The sequence below is a fragment of the Cnephaeus nilssonii genome (genome assembly GCF_951640355.1).
Source record: "Cnephaeus nilssonii genome assembly, chromosome: 12".
Classification (NCBI taxonomy): domain Eukaryota; kingdom Metazoa; phylum Chordata; class Mammalia; order Chiroptera; family Vespertilionidae; genus Cnephaeus; species Cnephaeus nilssonii.
Genome location: NC_137083.1, coordinates 33,816,605 through 33,837,880, shown reverse-complemented (window position 1 = coordinate 33,837,880; position 21,276 = coordinate 33,816,605). Strand labels below are relative to the sequence as shown.

At 37.7% G+C, this 21,276-nt stretch overlaps 1 protein-coding gene across 1 annotated transcript in view; it reads right to left on the bottom strand.

Annotated features, from left to right (window-relative positions):
• Window positions 1–21,276, bottom strand: part of SEMA3E (semaphorin 3E) — a 217,238-nt gene that overhangs the window by 79,345 nt on the left and 116,617 nt on the right. The window contains exons 2-4 of the mRNA XM_079785764.1: window positions 14,323–14,483; window positions 4,363–4,422; window positions 1,177–1,296 (exon numbers count right to left, since the gene is read on the bottom strand). Coding sequence (XP_079641890.1) covers window positions 1,177–1,296; window positions 4,363–4,422; window positions 14,323–14,483 — 341 coding nt within the window. The remainder of the gene's footprint in view (window positions 1–1,176; window positions 1,297–4,362; window positions 4,423–14,322; window positions 14,484–21,276) is intronic.

The window sequence follows — 21,276 nt, the reverse complement described above, 5'->3', positions numbered from 1 at the left end:
CTATAAGGACACTTATCAGATGAAGTACCTCAATCAGGGCACTCTCCAGAGGCAGCTTAGAGCAAGCACTTCAGATATTGTTAATTATATGTGCACCTGAGTGTTCATTACTATAAGAAATATCAGAAATAATTTTTCTCTACAGAAATGAATGTTGTTCTTTATATGTGCTGGCTGAAAATACAGGGTGTCCCAAAAAATGTATATATTTAACAGCTGATAGCTCAATTTTTAAAATGAAATGTATTTTAATAAACACTGCCTTTATAATTATTCAAAGTGTGTGTATACATTTTTGGAGATAACCCATATTTATAGACAGAGCTGCCCTCTCATAATTGGGATATAAGAATCAAGAGCGTCCAGCTGCTCAGCTACAGAATACTAGTATGTAGAGCTCTGCTTTATCTGTGTCACATCCTAATGCAGGATTCTGCCTTTTGTCCTAAATGAAAGGTAATAAGCAGATCCTGACATCAGAATAATGTTTAATATGCTTCAGAGTGGAACTGTGATGTAAGGAGTTTGAAATTGTGCCTAGAATAAATGAGATTTGAGAGCTTACCCAGTTTGTTAAGATAGGTTTTATTTCAACCTATTTTTGTTTACTAACAAGTCTAGTGATGGGGTATGGGGAAAGAGATATATAGCTCCCACCCACTCATACTTAATTTATCAGTTTACAATCTCTTCCCACCTAAAATCCCACCTCCCTACCTCACTTGATGAAGGAGTAATTACAGAATCAACAAGTCCTTGCATGTCCTTTATAAAATACTATATGTAGTAACTGTACCCTTATAAATTTGTTTATATGTACATGCGTATATAAATCTATGAATATGTTCATTCCAGTTTGGTGGTTACATTAATAAAAATTATATAAGAACACAATAGAGAACATAGTTTCATATTAAGAAATAATTTTAAGTGGACAAATTAAGGAAATAAAATTGTTCAGTGAATGAATACATTAAGAATTAATTAGCTCACAAATTTTACAGCTGACAACGATTTTAAAGGCCCTGAGCGATTATTTCTCTGACTCAAGCAAATGGAATCAATATTTCCTAAATGTCTTTCTCTTTTGTCAAAAGAAATCCCACAACTTTTCATTGAAAACAAAGTAATTCTCATCATTATTTTTATTGGTAACAGTGAATGAAATCATCTTACCTCCATGTGGTACCCAACTCTGATGAAGGCACAAAGTGGGTCGAAAGCTCCAGTGCCACAGGCCAGGAGGTGTGTCCTGTTATAGTGATGCAAAACCCGAACATAATTTGCACATTCACTCTAGAGCAGAAAAAAGAGAAAAAAATGATTAGTGGAATAAAACTGTTTACCCCTTTTTTATTTTTGCGTTTTCTAACTCCAGGAATTTAAGTCTTCCCTGGCTAGAGGAGGCAAAAGGTGCAGATGAAAAAAAGGACAAGGCTCAGAAGAAGAAGAGACCTGGGTGATGGATGCACATTTTTGTTAGCAGCGATGTAGGACTTTCATTTAATAATGGGAGTGAATTATTTTCATGAATTCTAGTATGCACTGAGAAATTCTTAAAAAGCACTGTAGGGAAATTTATTCAAGTGTGAAGTTTGAATATGTTCCACTAAGTAATTAAGTTAGTCCCAATGTTGTTATTTTTTGAAAGTGTACATAAACAATGAATCAGCATAAAGTCAGAAAACCAATGGTTAGAAAAAGCGTCTTTATTCATAAGAAAACATATACAGACTTTAGAGCATTCACAGAGTTTTAATGTTGGGGAAATAAATCATATCTTCAAATGTTAATTTACATAAAGCACTTTCATAGAGAATTTCCAAGTAAATAGATAGAAAGCTAGCCAATAAAAATAACATTTTAAAGCGATTACAATAAGAGTATTGTTGAGGGATCAGAAAACTTTTCTACCAAGGATCATATAGTGTACTTATTTAGTTAAACGGTGATCTGATCTCTACCACTTACATTGTGGTTGCAACTACTTATCTCTGCAGTCACAGCATGAACGCAACCATAGACAATACACAAATGAGTGTGGATGCCTATCTATATATATAAAAAGCCAGCCACTGGAATGCCGTAATGACCAAAACAACCGGTCGCTATGTCGCCCAGTGTGGTCAGCAAACCTGCCCAATGGGGGGGTGGGGCCAGCTGGCCAACCTCCTGCGGCCCCTCCCCCCAGCCAGCTCTGCCCCCAATCGCCCCACACACACCAATCGTGGGTGGGGCTGGCCGGCCAACCTCCCACGGCCCCTCCCATGGCTGCTGACCCCCAATAGCCCCCCCATCCCATTTGGGGCCGGGGCCAGCCAGCCCACCATCCACAGCCCCTCCCCCTGTTTGGCCCAGCCCAGCCAGCCAACCTCCCGCCAGACCCTACCCATGCACAAATTCGTGCACTGGGCCTCTAGTGTTCTAATAAAACTTTATTTATCGCAGGCCACATTTGGCCCAAGAACTCCAGTTTGCCTCACTGGTAATCAACTGGAAGCTTTTTGAGGACAGAATGTTTATTTTTACACATCTTTGTATTCCCCAGTTAATCAAACACAGTATCTAATATATATTATGCTTAACAAAGTTTTAATACACAATCACTAGGAGAGTTTTATGATCAATAAGCTGAATGGAAAAATACTTAAAATTGCTTCAAACCAATTTGGCTAAATTAATTCTAGCAAACAACTTGTTGGCAAATTAGGTATTGTTACTTCATTTAAAACAAATTATGAGAGAAATACTAAACCTTTAAGGGGTAAATATTATTTTGACATTGATACATGCAATAATCAGTGGAGATAATATTTTATGAGGACAGATTGTGGCTTTAAAGGCTCTGATAAAATATTGTTAGGATAAAAAGCCAGCAGAACCATCTCACCATAAATGATTCAGGTTATAGCACTACTGAACTGATTACCCAGGGCACATATTTATTTCTTCAATTTCCCACTCATGTATCATTTTATTCTATGGGTGACCCATATAGTGGAATAATGTGTTTTCCCCTAGGCGTAGAGAAAATATTCTAGTCTCATTTCTATATATAAAAGCCTAAGCGACTGTTACGGCCCAAGGACCAGAATGACCTGTTGACCAGTCGCTATGACATGCACTGACCACCAGGGGGCAGATGCTCAACACAGGAGCTACTCCCTGGTTGTCAGTGTGCTCCCACAGCCAACCTCCCATGGCCGGCCAACCTCCCCCGGTCCCTCCCCCAGGCTGGCAGGTCCCAATTGGCCTGGCCCCAATCGGCCTGGCCCAGATCAGGACTGGGTGAGATAGCCCTGATCGGCCCTGATTGCTGGCCAGGCCTAGGAACCCCACCCATGCCCGAGTTCATGCACTGGGCCTCTAGTATTGCTATAGTGCCTGCTCTTCATCTGTTGAAACACTAACACATCTTGACTGAGCCAATTAGCCCACATTTTTGGCTCAGCTGGTCTTAGATTGACATAGCCTTAGAATGTGCTCAATTCGTCAGCATCACACGGAGGACCAAGGCAGCAAGAATGTCTTGACTCATTCCTTGGCTGGGACCCAGTTACTACAGAGAATCGAGTTGGCATAATGTGTGTGAGTCTTTTACATGGTGTTTTGCTTTCTTCCTGAAAGACAGGATAAGCTAAGTTTCAAAAGGAGATGTGAATGCCTTTCTCCAAAGATGTGCACCGTGTCATTGGCCAGCTACCCTGAGCAGGTGAAGGTCCCTCCGTCACCCATGTGTTAGTGTGCTCGCAACTCTGACAGGGAGGGTGCTGCTGTCCCCCCTTCTCACGCACACACTGCAGAGAAGCTGTGGGGAAGTGGAACGCTGAATCTGTAAGCAGGAGAGACCCTTTAACAACATGTGAAATATGTAAGGCATATTTACTGCTTTTGCCTTCTTTCTTCAAACTTTTTTCCCCCTTTCTCCTTTTGTTCTGCATGTTTCTAATTTACTGAACAAAGGGAAATGAAATCTCACAGAGTGTCCTTAGTTTTTCCTCAAATTAAAACATTACCTACAATTGTTTTTTTTCCAAATACATAGGAAATAAACATTAGTATAAGGAATTTGTAAATCTGAGTAAATTAAAACACAATAAAACAAAATAAAAACTAAGTTCAGGATGGCACCTCAACTCCTTTTATTCTAATTCTACATTGAAATTAATTTTTAAATATTGTATATACATATATGATATATATATATACTGTATATGTTTAAATATGTTTGTGTATATATATATTCTTGAGATAAATAGCATACATGATTTTTAAAGCAAATATAAAGTTAGGGATTCAGTCTTTTGTGATTGATGAGAGATATAATCGATGATTTACTTAATTATAATGAATAATACTTACTGCATCTTTTCCTTTCATTATGCATTCTTCTATTTTTAGTGCTGTACTGGGCCAGTGTATCTGAAAGAAAAGATAATGTACTATTATGAAGCTGCATATAAAAATAAACCACACTAAAAAACCATTTCCTTTTTTCTGCAATTTCACACATTTTCATTTTGTTCTATTTTCTGAAAGGATAAAGCAAGACAATCTTCTTTACATCATTATTTGCATAATAAAGACACTTATCTTTGAGCTTTATTTTTTTTAAACTGTTTGAAGGTTCACCTCATGTCCCAGTCCTTCAGAGGCCGCACACACTTGAAGCAGCCTGCTCTCTACCTAACCTCCCTTACATAACATCTGCAGTCCAGTCTGCCTCCTAAACCCGTCTGTCCCTTTAAGTCAGGCACCTCCATGAGTTCCCTTTGCATTTTTACCACTTGACCCAGAACTTGGTGTGTGCTGGACTCAGTAACAGTTGCTGCATGAAAGGATTAAAGGATTAATGGCTCTGCCTATTTATAACGTATCACCTAATACACTACTTGTAGGTCTTTGCTTTTTAAAACATTAACTCTACCAGTTTCCCACTGGATTCAGGTATTTTTCACTGTGTTTCAAAGTTATTCTTTTCTGCCTTGAAGAGAGAACACATCACCCACTTCTATTTTTATCTACAATTGTACCTAGCACTTTGCTGGGGTCACAGGTAGAAATCCATTCTCAACTCAACATTTTGGTGAAGGAATAGACATTTCCCAGCAGAGTAGCCTGGGACTGTCAAGAAATTATTTTTGAAAATAATCTTTTCTTCCTCAGGGCCTAGACTGAGAAGAGTTCATGTAGTTTCCTGGTACCCAGTGTCAAGGTTTACTGTCAGTAGACTCTATTGTCAGGCCAGTGCCAGTATTCCGGACTGTTTTTTCATGGTGATTTGTTTGTTCCCCAAATATTCCTATTATCTCTCGCTGATATCTCCTTCTACCCCACCCACCTCCAACCCATCCTGCATTCTGCTGGCCTGGAAGGCTGATAAGGTTATCAAACTACCTATTTGATGTTGCTGATTGAAAGTGCTTTTTACTTAGCGCACTATTTAATTATTTTTAAATTAGTACCCAACACTCAAAAATAAGAGCTTTTGCACAAAAACCCATATTTCTGGTTTCTCTAGAAAAATGTGAAGATAGACAGGCAATCGGCTTGCATTCCGGTATGGCAACATTCCTCTGGAGCTGAATGTCTGAAGTCTTTCAATGGCACAGACACGCTGATTTGCTTCAGACTTTTCTTTTACCTGGCTGGCCCCTGTAGCCATTTTAGTGTTTGAAATCTGATATATACGTTTAAATCCCATAGATGATCAAGATTTAAGCTTTTTTTGATGCTGCGCCCCATAAACTACCAGGTGAGGCACTTACATGCTAGAGGTGGACGAGGCTTGTCATTTACCTCATACATTATGTAGACAAATCCAGTCCCTGATACATGAAAAATAGTGGGAATTTATAAAAATGGGGACAACGGCATTTTATTATGATATTCCTTATATATTTACATTTATTATCATAGGAGTATACACTCCATGATTTGAATTAAAGACATATAATGTTACTTTTATGTTCTTGTTGGTGTAGTAGCCCCTCCAATTTCTTACTAACAATATTCAGCAGAAGGTGTTCTTTTGCTTTCCCAGTGCAGTGTATAAACTTCTTTTTAAAAATATCTGTTTATTGATTTCAGAGAGGAAGGAAGAGAGAGAGTGAGAGATAGAAACATCAATGATGAGAGAGAATCATTGATCAGCTGCCTCCTGCACACCCCCTACTGGGATCAAGCCTGCAACCCAAATATGGGCCCTTGACCAGAATTGAACTGGGAGCCCTTCAGTCCATAGGCCCCCACTCTATCCACTGAGCCAAACCGGCTAGGGTGAGCATATGAACTTTTAAATGAAAACAGGAGTGGGCTAGAAGGGGTCAGTGGGGGAGGAGAGAGGGGAGGGGGACATATGTAATACTTTCAACAGTAAAGATTTTTTTTTAAAAAAGAAAACACATGAGCTTTTATATTTATGTTGTGACAGAAAAAAGACAAAGAACAAAAGTGGGATATAAAAGAAAATCAACGAAAGAGGCAAGTCCCATGCATAAAATCCTAGAATCAAAGTTCTTGATTGTAGCAGTCAATCCATCAGTGGATCATGGATGATTCGGGGAAAATATCACATAAATACAACAATGTCAGGTTCGGGTGTTGCCTTGCATCACCCTGAAGAGAGTCACTAACACCATTATAGAGCAGGGATCCTGGAAGTGAAGCTGTACAGTGTACAAACTTTACTGAGCCATTTTTTTTTGGGAGGGGGGCGGGGGGGAGGGAAGGGGGAATTTTGCACCAAGAGGTAGATTTTCTCAGATAATTTTAAAATCCTTTCTAAACTTGAGATTCAGTTTGGTTTTGAATTATGATTTTACTGTGGATGCATACATTATTCAAAATGATATGCTAGAAAACGTGTGTGTATAAAGAAAATACAAATTCATTTTAGGATCATCTATCATTGTAAAGATTTTCATGACTAATTCATTTAGTGCTATGAATAAATTAGAGAATACCTCATCTGTAATTCAGAATAATGCTTTATATTCTTAACATACTTAACTTATGAAATGCAGAGCTTTTTCTTCTTAGAATATTAGCATCCCTTCTTATTCCTTTATCATCATTATGAAAAGTAATTTTTAAAACTGTATTTCCACAATTTCAATGTATTATATAGGTTAACCAAGGTTTTTTGATGCTGTGCCCCATAAACTACCAGGTTAGGCACTTATATGCTAGAAGTGGAAGAGGCAGTGATGTAGGAGAGTATGGGATGGCATGTTGAGGTTTTATTATTGGCCTGGGCATTATCTCATCATTGAAAACCTATGAGATAATGTCCAGGCCAATAATAAAACCTCAACATGCCATCCCATATTCTCCTACATCACTGCCTCATCATGATTATTTCCAGGACTATTTCAACACACTGGGTAAGGACAATTCTCTATAGCATTTCCACACATCTACTGACAGCTTTTGTTCCACACTATCTTTTCAAGCAGCCTTGGAAGATAAAGATAGAATCTCCTTTCAGGGCAAATGAAAAAGAGTTGTTTCACGACCAGGATAATAAAAATAATGTCTCCCTCTGGGCAAAAGTTGGGACAAGTTTGCTAGCAGCCCCTTTATAAGACAGAGTTTCTAAGCTTGAGGGTGGTTAATTGGGTGTCACACATACTCACTGTACGTGCAGCATCTACCTAGGACAGTGGTCGGCAAACTCATTAGTCCACTGTACGTGCAGCATCTACCTAGGACAGTGGTCGGCAAACTCATTAGTCCACAGAGCCAAATATCAACAGGACAACGATTGAAATTTCTTTTGAGAGCCAAATTTTTTAAACTGAAACTTCTTCTAACGCCGCTTCTTCAAAATAGACTCGCCCAGGCCGTGGTATTTTGTGGAAGAGCCACACTCAAGGGACCAAAGAGCCGCATGTGGCTCGCGATCTGCAGTTTGCCGACCACGGACCTAGGCTGCTATGCTTCACACCCATGGAACTTAGGGAGAAACAAAAAGCTCATGCTGCGTGCTGTGCTGGGGGTAATAACATCCTTTGTCTCTGACCCAGGAGTCTCATGTCTTCTGCATGTATCTGTGAAATTCTGACAGGCTAACTTGTCTTGAGAGACAGATAAAATCTCAGACGCTTAGTTCTTGACAGAGAAAAGAAAGATAATACATAACATGATGGTGAAGAATTAAATGGCTTTTTAAGGATTGTCAGAATATGTTGTTTCTAGCAGCAAACCTAAGAATGACAAATGTACAAAATCATTATTTCAGGTTTTGTTGGGAAACACGAAATTCGTGCAAGGGCCTTGGCTTTGTCCAGAAGAACATCCAGTCTAATTAGCATATTATGCTTTTATTATTATAGATAAGTTACAAAGGGCAAGACAGTGACTTCTTTCTGTATCCCTACAGATGCCCATATGGCACAATGTCTTAAATGCAGCCATTGCTTATGCAATGTCTGTTGATTAACTTGTATTAATTACATACTTTATCACATTCTTTGAAATTTACTAAAGAAAATTACAGTAAAGTTTGAAAAATAAGATTCAGTGACACGAAAACGTTGTATTCAGTGTCAAATAAGTGAGAACATTAGTTTCCAGTTTAATTAGGAAGGAAATTTGTAAGATTGTAGCAGTAATCTAGACTTTGAAAGACAGGTTGGATTTCTGAGGGCTGAGAAAAGGATCTCAACCAGATAACTTTGGGTAGATGAAAGCTAGGGAGAGGTAGAGATTATATTATGAACACTCACCACTGTAAAGTCCAACACATTGGAACTCTCCAAAAGAATAATGTAATTATAGACTTACTCAAGTTGTATTTTGTTCTTGTATTGGCTTGGTTTATTTAAAACAAAATCTCACAGACTAGGGATTGCATTCAGATGTTCATTCAGGTGAGAAAAATGAGAGAGAAAGACCTCACTGGAAATGGAGTTATTTTAAAGCCATCATGTACAAATGTTAGGAAGGAAAGATAATAGGTAAAATAATTTTCTTCATATGTTTTGGCAGACAGGATGTCTTTTGGTTCTGCTCCAGAGTTTAGCATCAACAAAACTCATAAAATTAACCTATTTGTTCTGCACAAGACATTTTTAAAGGCAATTAAACAACAGGGTATAATGATATTTCCACATTCTCTGCATCAAAAAAGGTAAAAAAGCAAAAGGTTAAATACACATCATTTCATTACAATAGCCCTACAATATAATTTAATTGTTTCCATGCACATTAAGAGTCTGTTTACTATTCTTGCATATCACAAAGAAGAAAAATAAAATTAAAATTAAATTACAAAGTAATCTTTCCTAGACTCCCTATTGAGTCTCATAATTATATCAGGATTCACGAATTAACAACTTATTGTTACAAGTAGTTTTGACATGCAAGATTTAGTAGAGCAAGAACAAATGAACAAAAAAGAAATAATTTCATTACCTAAAGAAAGATGATCTCCTTTGATATTAAAAAATAAAATTATTTAGTTAATATGTCTCTTTTTATGAAATATATTTAATTGACTAAGATGCTATTATAATTTTATTTAATATTCTCTCCCTAATTCTATTATTCTAATAAAATGTGTTTAAATTTTAGTTTTTCTTTCTATACTTTACATATGTGTACAGTACCACTGCCCATCAATGTATATACTAAGTATGTCCTATAAATACCATTAAAATACAGAGAATATATTTTAAATATAATACATTAAGAGTCATAATAAATGGTAGTAATAAGTGGTTTATAAATGGTAGTCTTTAATTTGACCAATATTACCCTTCTTAGTGTTTATGCTTTTATACTTAATTATAATGACTGTCATTATTCAAGCACTTTATATGACAGAATTATAATATTTTGGATTATAGACACAATTTGTACTTGAAATGTTTCTACTCCAAAGCATTTGAATTAAAACAATATTAAAACTACACAAATATTATTGGCCTGATGCATGTCCTTGTTAATGGATGAAATTTACTAAATTGCCATCATTATGTGAAATACCATCTTCCATTTATATATAAATTATAGTTTAACTAGAAGCCCAGTGCATGAAATTTGTGCACTCAGGGGGGAGTCCCTCAGCCTGGCCTGTGCCCTCTCGCAGCCTGGGAGCCCTCAGGCAATGTTCTGTTGGGAGCAGGCCTAAGCCATCAGTTGGACTGCTGAGGAGGTGGGAGAGGCTCCTGCCACCGCCGCTGCGCTCGCCAGCCATTAGCCTGGCTTAGGGCTTCTGACTGAGCAGCTCTCCCTCTGTGGGAGTGCACTGACCACCAAGGGGCAGCTCCTGTGTTGAGTGTCTGCCCCCTGGTGGTCAGTGCATGTCATAACGACCAGTTGATCTGCTGTTTTGTCAATTTGCATATTAGCCTTTTATTATATAGGATGCCTTTCACCACTCAATTAAAAATTAAATTATATAATATATTTTTTACCTTTGATGCAATCAAGTGAATAAATAAGAAAGTATTAATATTATTACAAACAAGTGTTTAATAGAGCTATACCTACAGACATCCAAATTAACTAGTGTAATTTTAGCTTAAAATAATAGTGGAGAGAATAATTTTAGGAAGAAAAGCTGAAATTTAGAAACAAAAAAAGTCTGGGTGAAAGTTTGTTTAAAAAATTTTATTACCAAATATGAAATATTCTATAAAGTCCCATCAAATATAGCTTAAATAAACAAACATCCACTTTTGATCTTTGTGAAATAAAAAATATACTGCAAACTAGTTAATAATTGTGATTTTTTTTAGAAAGTTTTCATAATTCTTAAATGTGCACAGATTGCAAGGAGCTATATGGATAGAACACAGACAAGCTAATTTCTCATCTGTGGTTGCATATAGAATGTCCTGGGCTCTCAACCTTTGTCATAAGTAAACAAGGGAGATACAGTTCCTCTCCCACTGGTCAGTGATTTTGTACACCACTATTGCCAACATCTAACTGTCCCACTAGTTTGTTAATCATTACTAATGTAAAGTGTGGTCATGCAAAGCTAATAAGAACTGATAGGAAAGAAACACCTTATAGCAAAAGGCAGAACTAACAATACACTAAAGACCAATCTGGGAGACATGAAGTTCACACCACAGCAGTAGTCTGGTTCTCAATAATGTGACAGTGGAAAGAGCATAAGCTGCTAAGAGAGATGGATGTGGCTTTAAATTCTAACTGCTACCTGGCTTCATGGTTCTGTTCTCTTCTTTCTTCCATCTATCCACTATGCTGCTGCTAATACAATCACACTAAAGTCCACTTCTAAATATGGTATGGGCATATTCAGACTCTCCCACTGGTTCCTGTATTGCCTAGTCCTAGAAGATTCTTTTCAATAGCACAGGGGTTACTATTCCTCAGGATCTGGTCATAGCCACATTACTATTCTTAACTCTGTATCCTGACCCCAACCACATGCCCTCACTTCACCTATCTACTTCAGCCAAGGTGAACAGTCATTATTTCAAACTGCTCAAAAATGTCTGTCCTTCTTCCCCTTTACTCCGTCTATTCTTACCACCAATCTGTCTGAACCAAAATTCCAATTATCATTCAAAATCAAATTATATCTCTTCCAGGAAAACCCCAACCTCCAGCTTTTGTATACTTTCCTAGCATTTTATTTGGACCATGCTTGAGTTATATGCTATCTATGAAATAGATATGTGGCATATGTATACATATCTTATCCATTACATTATAAATATTTTCTAGCTTATTTTATAGTCTTAAATCTTAAGTTTCAGGAGTCCTTAGTGGCACCTCATCTTTCATGGTTCTGGGAGGAGCCTTAGCAATTGTGAAATTTGTAAGTTTGAATTAATTATATTTCCTGAAGAGGTCTGCCAAATCATACACACTTCAGGCCCACAAAAATGAAGATTCACCCTTGAGTACAAGAAAGTTATTCGAGTTAATAATCTGTGGCTACATTCTTGCTGGATGGCACCCTGAGGCTTCAATGGCCACACACTATTTTATTTAGCTCCCAAAGATGCAGTTCGTAAAACCTCATCACTCTTCAGGTCTCTTACCCTTATAGAGTTTTTACAGGTCATTTCCTCCATAAAAGCCAATCTTTCCAGCATTAAAGGCCTGAAGGTACAATTAGGCCAAAACAATAAAAGGGAATAAGTAGGCGATTCAATTTCCTCCACTCTAACGGGCAATCACATGCTATCTGTTGGTTTTTGTTCCACATAGGAAGAAACAGCTCAGGGAAATGGTTAAGAGATTGTGTGTACACACAGTCATCTTAAAAGCGTGTTATACATGTGGATTCCCACTCTATGAGTTAGCTAATCCTGATCCAAGGACAACTACTTCCATAACACAGATTCTTGATCTCTGGGTGTCAGATCCCTGGTGTATATCTTCTGGATGTGTACACCACACACACACACACCAGTTCCTCAAATAATACCATTTCATTATAATGTTAAGAAGATGCCACAGAACTCAACTATTGTGTCCAACAATTAAACTGGTTTAATTATATGTCTTTCTCCGCAGTACCAAGAACCAACTGAAAGCATTAAGTGAGGATGTGTGTGTGTGTGTGTAGAGAGAAAGAGGAAAGAGAGAAATCAATAATATTTTTTTTCAGAACTACAGAGAAAATAAAATTAAAGATGATAGAAAAAAAGATTTAGAGAGAAACACAATATGTGATTTTACTTCATTCTGATACTACTAAAACAAAAGTAGGAAGTCATAATCCAAAAAGGACAAACAGAACTTAAGTAGAGTTGCCAAAGAAATATCAGCAACTATTTGGAAGTTCTATAATATATGGACGAGTGCTGACTGGCTTTGCACACTAGAAAAGCTAAAATCTAAATACCTGTCCTGGCTGGCGTGGCTCAGTGGTTGAGCATCGACCTATAAACTAGGAGGTCATGGTTCCATTCCCAGTCGGGGCACATGCCTGGGTTGCGGGCTTGATCCCCAGTGTGGGGCGTGCAGGAGGCAGCCAATCAATGATTCTCTCTCAGCATTGATGTATCTATCTCTCTAACCCTCTTACCCTCTCCTTCCTCCCTGATATCAATAAAAATATATTTAAAAAAATAAAACCAAAAATTTGGAACTGATGGAAATTGATGTGTTTTATTATATTGAGAGGCATATAAAAGCTCTGGTACAGAGTTTGGGGGAAATAAAAAATATAAGCAAATGAAAAACGGGATAATATTTAATCCCAGGAGAAATAAGAAAATTGCAAAAAAAGAAAGAAGTGTGATCTATTTTCCTAATTATAATAATGTAAATAATTATTACTTAACTAAACTTGTGGTACAGCTATTTTGAGATGGGGAACTGATGGTTGGGAAGTTGCTGGGGAAGTGATGTACAGTAATAGAGCCCAGCTCAAGGTGCTGCAAGAAAAGAAAATTCATCTTCCTTAAGTTGACTTCCAGTAAATCAACAGGTAGCATCTAAAATCAATGATAACAAAACACACAGTTCCCAAATTTCATTTAGAAATATGGTAGTCAGTACCAGAAGAAACAACAAAATAATTTTAAGTGATTTCTTCTAGGGATTAGGAACTGGAAGGGATGAATGAATGCTGCCTTTATTCATAAATTTTTTTTATAAAAAATGACTTTAAAATATAAACATCAATCATTTTGACACACAAAAATAAATAAGTAAATTATAAAGAAATACTTACATTTATGCCAAAAAATACTATGGTCTAAATATTTCTACATGTTTTATGTAAGTTTGATATAGGCCTGGAAAAAAAAAACTTAGCTCAATTTAACTTTGCATAAGCACAGACTTTAAGAATTATTTTTCTTATCACAACTAATAGTTTCTCAAAAAATGTTGGGCACTTGCCTATTGTAATATTATATTTAAATCTACCTGGTTTAAAGACCATCCGCCTTAATTACTGATACTATCAACGGAAGTACACGAGTTAGCTATATCCATATTTCTTAAGGCTGGGATTTGGGGAGTAATCGAGCTTACAGGGACTGCTGATAAATCAGCATGTTCCAAACCTAAGTTTCAGGACAATGGCGTATCATTTGTCAATATTTCCCAGGTGACAAGGAGCATCGTGCAAGAGGAATGCCAAATGCACCAATCTGAGGTCATCTGGGACTACAGAGATCAGTATTAGAAAGTTTCATGCTATATATTCTCAATTTATAAACTTTTCTCAAGATGATTTCATTATAATGAATACTTAACTTTTTCAAAAGAAGTATCATTTAGGTAATGAAATAAAAAAGAATCCTAATAACACCCAGGCAAGATAAGATCTCCCTCACCCCTTCTCTTTCCCTCCTGAAATACAGTTTGATATTTCCATACCTCTCTATAGCCATTGCTGACTTGCTCCAAGCTGAGGGAATATACAAGATTCTTGCCTCCCACAAAGAGTCTCTCTTGATATTCATCCAGCAGCATTGTATGGAGATCAAGAAATCCAAAAGGGCTGTGAAAGACTGATGTTCTGTTTAATTCCAACAGTTCTGAAATGCAAAAGGAAATGAATGCTAAACACAAGAGAAAACAAAAATACCTTTATAATACTTTCCTCATGGCTGCATTTTTATTCCTATTGGAACTGTGTAGTTTACATTCATTTTATCAGAAATATAAAGGTTGTAAAATGTATTACTCAGAAAGATTAAAAATACACAGTGCATTAACCATACTATATTGTATATTATAATAGACAAATATGCAAATTGACCGCACCTTCGCTACGCCCAAGCCACGCCCACCAACCAAGCCACGCCCACCAACCACGCCCACCAGGAAACCATTGCAGGGACGTTGGGGTGTGGCGGAGCCCAAGGCCGGGAAAGCCTCGGGCGGAGGCTTTCCCGGCCTTGGGCACCAGCGGGGAGCCTGCACGGATCGCAGGAAACCACTGGGGGTAGGCTCCTGCGATCCTTAGCAGGGATGTTGGGTGTGGCCGAGCCCAAGGCCACCGCCTGGGGCCAAGCCCCGACCCTGAAAGAAGGCAGAAGGCGGTGGCCACAGCCAAGGCCTGGGTCCCCGGTGCCGGCAGAAAACTGGTGCAGGCAGCCAGGTGAATGAAGGTCTCTTGCACGAATCTTCGTGCAAACGGGCTACTAGTATTGTATATTTGAAAGTTCCTAAGAGAAAAGTTTGTAAAAGTTTCCAAAAGAAAAAATTTTAATGATGTGACTTGTTGGATGCTAACTAAACTTTTTGTGGTAGGTAGTCATTTAGTAATATAAACACATATCAAATCAATATGTGGTACACTTTAAACTTAACAATGGTATATCACCACTGTATCTCAAAACTGGAAAAACTTTAAAAATATTTGTTCAGTATGTAAAAAATGGAGTGCAACTGGGAATACATTTTAATGTGCAGGAATTAAAATCTTCTATAAGTTTATGAGTCTAAAAACTTCAATTCAACTTAAGGTATTTATCCTATGTTTTTAAATACAGAAAGAATTATCCTTCACAATCTTTAAAGTGCTGGGTGAAAAACTCTTTTAGTGACTTTTATATTTACTTCTCTATGTGCAACAAAAATCTCAAATCTACAATAAATATTCCCATTTAATTCCAGATGAACACCAACTCAGAAATTGGTTTTGAAAGTCATGTCCAAAATCAAATTGCTCAAGTCTGGAAATTATCAGGTTTGTTAATACAATGAGGTAACCTATGGTGGCATTCAGTGTAGTGGGGACGAGTGATAAACCTGGTGGGGATCTACTTTCTACCAATGTGTTTTGACTAGTATTTATGCATTCTTCCCAACATCAGAAATTACAATTGTTTGTTTTAACTAACATACGTTTAATTTAGGAAGTCAGAATCTGGGAAACACGTTATGTGTATACATTTGTTTGTTTGTTGAAGGTGTTTAATTGCATGTAGCAGTTCAGTACTTATGATTGGTAAATGACATATGAGAGCCTTTGATGATGAGAGAGGATATCATCCCCAATACTGATACCATTGTAATTAGTCAGTTATTAATAATAGGAAAGGAGTGAAAGGGAGGCAACACATTATAAACATGGTCACGTAGGCAGCTTCAATTTCATACTCTCAGGAAACCACTGGCCCATTCCCTATAGATCACTTCGGGAAGGGGTCCAACAAAGGGGAGATAGATGCATGCTCAGTGAAGTTGGGGTGACTAGGGAAGGTGCCTGCCAATCAAACCTGGGACAAAGATCATTGGTCAGAATGGGTAGAGCCACTGCAAGACCACAAAAATTTGGAAATACATAATCCCTTAAAGAAAAAAGCTCTCTCTCTCTCTCTCTCTGCTCTTTTGGCTCACGGGCTCTCTTGCTCCTGCTTCCTTGCATTCTCCCAGGTTTTCTCTATAGCCATGTGACCCTGTGGACCCCACATGCAATGGACTGATGGGTTGCAACTAGGAATACAAACCAAGCTAACCTGATGCTGGATTGGATTGCTCCAACATATAATGGAAGCTCCAAACATTGGCTTTGATTTTAGCCCTGCTAAAGGCAAAATGGGACTTCTTCCTTGGTGAGGCTGAGGGAAATGCAACCTTGGAAACTCAGGGATTTAATTATATGCAAATAAAAATCACTCATTCTCCCATGCAAGTCTCAGAAAAGTCTTTTTCTTGGCATATCACAAGAAGCCCACTCCCAGGAGCTACAGGTGGGGACGAGGACCCCTCCCCTCCAATAGTAATGCTAGACCTTGCATGCTAGAGAATTCCTGAAAAGGGCGCCCTGGGAAATATTGACAAATTAGAAGATGACTTCATTTTCCCAAGGTCAATGCCTAATGCATCTGATAGAGAATGTGGAATACTGGTGACCAGAACATTTCATCTATAGAACAATATGAAATATAACAAATCTACAGGATTCTGCACAATCTTATACTGTTTCTGAGAAAAGAGAGATGAAGTATCTTTTCTAATCTATTACAGATGTATTCACTGTCTATATCTCTACTACATGGATACCCCCACATTTTGTGGAGTAGGGCTAACTTATCATCTTTAGTTTAAAATAAGCAACACTGCTAAAATATAGTTATTCCTTATAAAGGTAAAACTTGTGGTACTAACTCATTTGACTATCTAATAAAGAAACTTAGAAGAAGTTTTGAGGAAGAGATGGACAGAATAATCAGGTGCTTTATTTGGGGAGAAATAAAGTAGAAATTTGAGAGATTTAGGTGTTATTGAATCCTGAAAGACAAATTTCTCAAAATAGAATCATACTTTTTTCATTTCTTACCAGGCATTCACAAATAACAGAACATGTACATTTTAGGAATCCAATACCATAACAAAAATATAGATCAAAGCTATCCACTGCCTTTACATATACTCACTTATGATTTTATAACAGGACTGATAAGTAGATTCTTTTCTAAAAAAAAAAAAGTTTTCCCAGTTATTCTAATAGGTTGCTAAAATTCCCCAGTTTTATGCAGTAAAATCACTATCTGGAAGGATGCAACTGATCAAAAAATGGTTACATATTATGTAACGTTAACAGGTTTATAAACTCTAGAGTTACCAAATATACTAAGGTTCAAAGCTTAGGGAATAAGTTTGCTGGAAAATAGAGAAAGTCATGAAAGGAACCAAATATGAGGATTCTACCCTAAAATGTTGCTACAGTGGATTAGTTCATGCCTAAATTAAAAAGTATGAATTGAAATGTAGAGAAAGCCCAATCAGTAAAGGAGGCACCCATGAATGAATTCCATTTAGGGATGACCTTGCTTGTTTCCTAGTGATGTCATTAGGACCTCATTACCCTTGTATGCACAAAGAGATGAGAGAGAGAGAGAGAGAGAGAGAGAGAGAGAGAGAGAGAGATCAATTAATTTCCACTTGATTTTATGACTTGCCAGTTTCTGTTGTACTTGCTATAATTCTTATAATCTAAAGGTGGTAGTTACTATTTATTTGTCAGTAATACTAGAGCCCTGGCCAGTGTGGCTCAGTTGATTCCATCTATGCTGTTGTAAATGGTAAGAGGTGGTTGCTGGTTCCAATCCCAGTCAGGGCACATGTCTGGGTTGTGGGCTCAATCCATGAGGCAGTCGATCAATATTTCTAACAATGACTCTATAACCTATTATATATAAAACTCTCTTCAGGAGCAACTAAGAAAAGTCCATTAAGGGGTTATGTATCTGAAATCAAATGTATTTTGTAGAGCCTCATAACTCCCATTTGACCCAGTGATCCCACTTTTAGGAATATATCCCAAGAAACTAGAAACACCAATTAGAAAGGATATATGCACCCCTATACAGCACAATTCACCATAGCTAAGATTTGGAAACGGCCTAAGTGCCCATCAGCAGATGAGTGGATTAAAAAACTGTGGTACATCTACACAATGGAATACTACGCTGCGGTAAAAAAGAAGGAATTCTTACCATTTACAACAGCATGGATGGAACTGGAGAGCATTATGCTAAGCGAAATAAGCCAGTCAGAGAAAGATAAATATCACATGATCTCACTCATATGTGGGATATAATGATCAATATAATATGATGAACAAAAACAGATCCAGAGACAGAAAAGCATTGATCAGACCCTCAAACCTCAGAGGGAAGGTAGGGGAGGGTGGAGGTAAGGAGGAGAGATCAACCAAAGGATTTATATGTATACATATAAGCCTAACCAATGGACACAGACACCAGGGGGGTGAGGACATGAGTAGGGGGTTGGGGGTAATGGATGATAAGGACACATGTAATACCTTAATCAATAAAGAAAAAATAAATAAATAACAAGATAAAATGGAAAGTTTTCCCAATATTCAATAGTTGGCCTTGTTATAATTCAAAATAATTCAACAGCAATACATCAACAGAAAAACTCAGTTTTATATCAATTTTAATTGTTATTAACTTTAATTCCTAGTTTATAAATTGTCTCAAATAACTACAGAATTTTTCATGATGCTTGCATTTATCAATTCATGACATTTTCATACATCTTAATTTTGAGAAAATTAATTTTTTTTTAGTTTCTTGGTGTATACTAAAGCCAAAGGAAGCTCGAGCAGAAAGCTTTTCTCCTTCTCAATTTTTTTTCTCCTTTTAGTTTTAGAGCTAGCACTATAAGTAACATTATTAGTGATCTTAGTTCCAAAGTATAGTCCGCAGACTCGGCATATTTACTAAGCAATGGCTAACTTCTTTATCCCTTCGGACTGCTTCAAGCTGCTTACATGAAAGAATCAGAAAACATACAGGAAGAGGGGGACAAAAGAAACTCTAATCTCAGGTAATCTCCAGAAAACACAGTGCAAATAACGGACAGTGCTGACTCAGTTAAAAGGAGGGAGCTCATCTTGAGTTCTTCTTCCTCTAAAAATAACATGAATTACTTGGGGGAGGGGGTGGACAAAGAAACAAGACGAAACTGAGCTACGCCAGCTCAGAGTTCATCCGGAAATTTTCTCAAGAGGGAACTAATTATTATTGCTAAGCTGCATGTTAATTATCAGCTGTCAATGAAGATATACAGAGGATTTAGTCATTTCCTCTCCTGGCCTTTCTTCTTAACCTGCAAGGGAAATAGTTCTAAAACTCATTGACAGCAATATATTACAGAGAGAGTTCTCTTCACTTTGTCAAAATATATTTAAATTCCACACCTCCATGTGTAAATGGGGTGGAGAGAGTGCATTTTTTTTTTTTTTCAGTTCTCAAACAAAAAGAGATTTCCAAGGGAGGGATGTTTCCTTCTTGAATGTACATTTCTTCCACTGTCACCTGCAAAGTAGGGACTTCCTGAGAACCATTATTTTTTAATAAATCCTTTTATTCAATGCATATCTTAAAGTGAAGTCAACAATAACATATTGAATTGCACACACAGTAAGCATTATTAATAACAATGGAATATGGAAATAACCATTAGAAATTTTCTTCAATTTCTTGATGGCTCAAAAGGAAAAGGCTTCTTGCAACATGCTTCACTGATTTTGACAGATCTGATCAATGATCACTAATGGCTTGTAATAATGTTGAAACAGAGTAGTAAAGAAATAAGCAATTGACTTTCTAAAAGTGTAAACAGGGAATAGTTCAATGATTTGCTAATTAGTCTTTTTAGCAATGGTCTGTGGCTGGTCTTTCATGAATTCTCTGAACTTTTAGACTATATCTTTCTTACAAGTCAAAGGTCTACAACAGGCATTGGCATTGCGGTGCTCCAAGTTTTCATCTTGAAATACTTCCAACAAAAGCAGAAAGACTTGAAATGTACAAATGAACAGCCTACAGATCAAATAGCCTTTTACTTCCTTGGTCAAGGAAAACAAAATAGTGTCAAAATTTTAAGATGACTCATTTCTGATATATATAAATTATTACTAGTCAGTATTATACATGGTATTCTGCTTATAGGTCTTTGAACTCCTCTATGAACATGAGGTCACCCAGGGACACAGTTACACAGTATTATTGTCTATCCACGTACTATATGTGTTTATATGCTTGTATTTAAATTATTGAACTAAAAATCATAGAATGTATGCCGGAAACCAATTACTGTTTCACTAATAGAGAGATGTGGACAGGAAGCCAGGAAGGCTGTCAACAACATTAATTGCTCTAACCACTCACCCTTTAGTTGAGACATTGTTAGCTGAAGCAGCCTCCACCTCTGTTTGTCCTATGTAAATTTCTGTTATTTCCTGCCTAAGCGCTATGGGTGTTTTCCCCAAAGCCTCAATAAAAGGGATGGCAGGGCCAGAGCAAGGGTAGTTCTCCCACTAGAGTTGGACTACCGCCTGGCCCCCTATATCGCCAAATTAAATTTCTTCAAGTCTCTTTTCATTTGTGTGCGGCCCTTCTCCAGAACTTGAACCCAGAACCGGAACCCTGAACCACACGGGACATAGAAAGGGGATCCCACAATGTAAAATGTACTACCTAAATTGTGATTTAACAATTTATTTTTGATTGTCTAATTGTTTAATTATGGTTATACTAGAGGCCTGGTGCATGAAAATTCATGCACTGGAGAGGGGGTCCCTCAGCCCGGCCTGCCCCCTCTCACAGTCCAGGAGCCCTCAGGGGCGGGAGGTGACCCGGCGATCAGGGTAAGGCGATGCTCCATCACACCCCTGCTGCTGCCACTGCAGGCAGCGCAAGCCTTGGCTGGCCCTGGTTACCTAAGCCTCAGGCAACCCTGGGCGGCTGGGCAGCTGCCATCCAAGGCTTGCCTGTGCCTCGGGCCCGCCCTAGGCAGCTAGGGGGGCTGAGGGTGGGTCCGGCCGCACCGTGTGCCTGCCGCCGG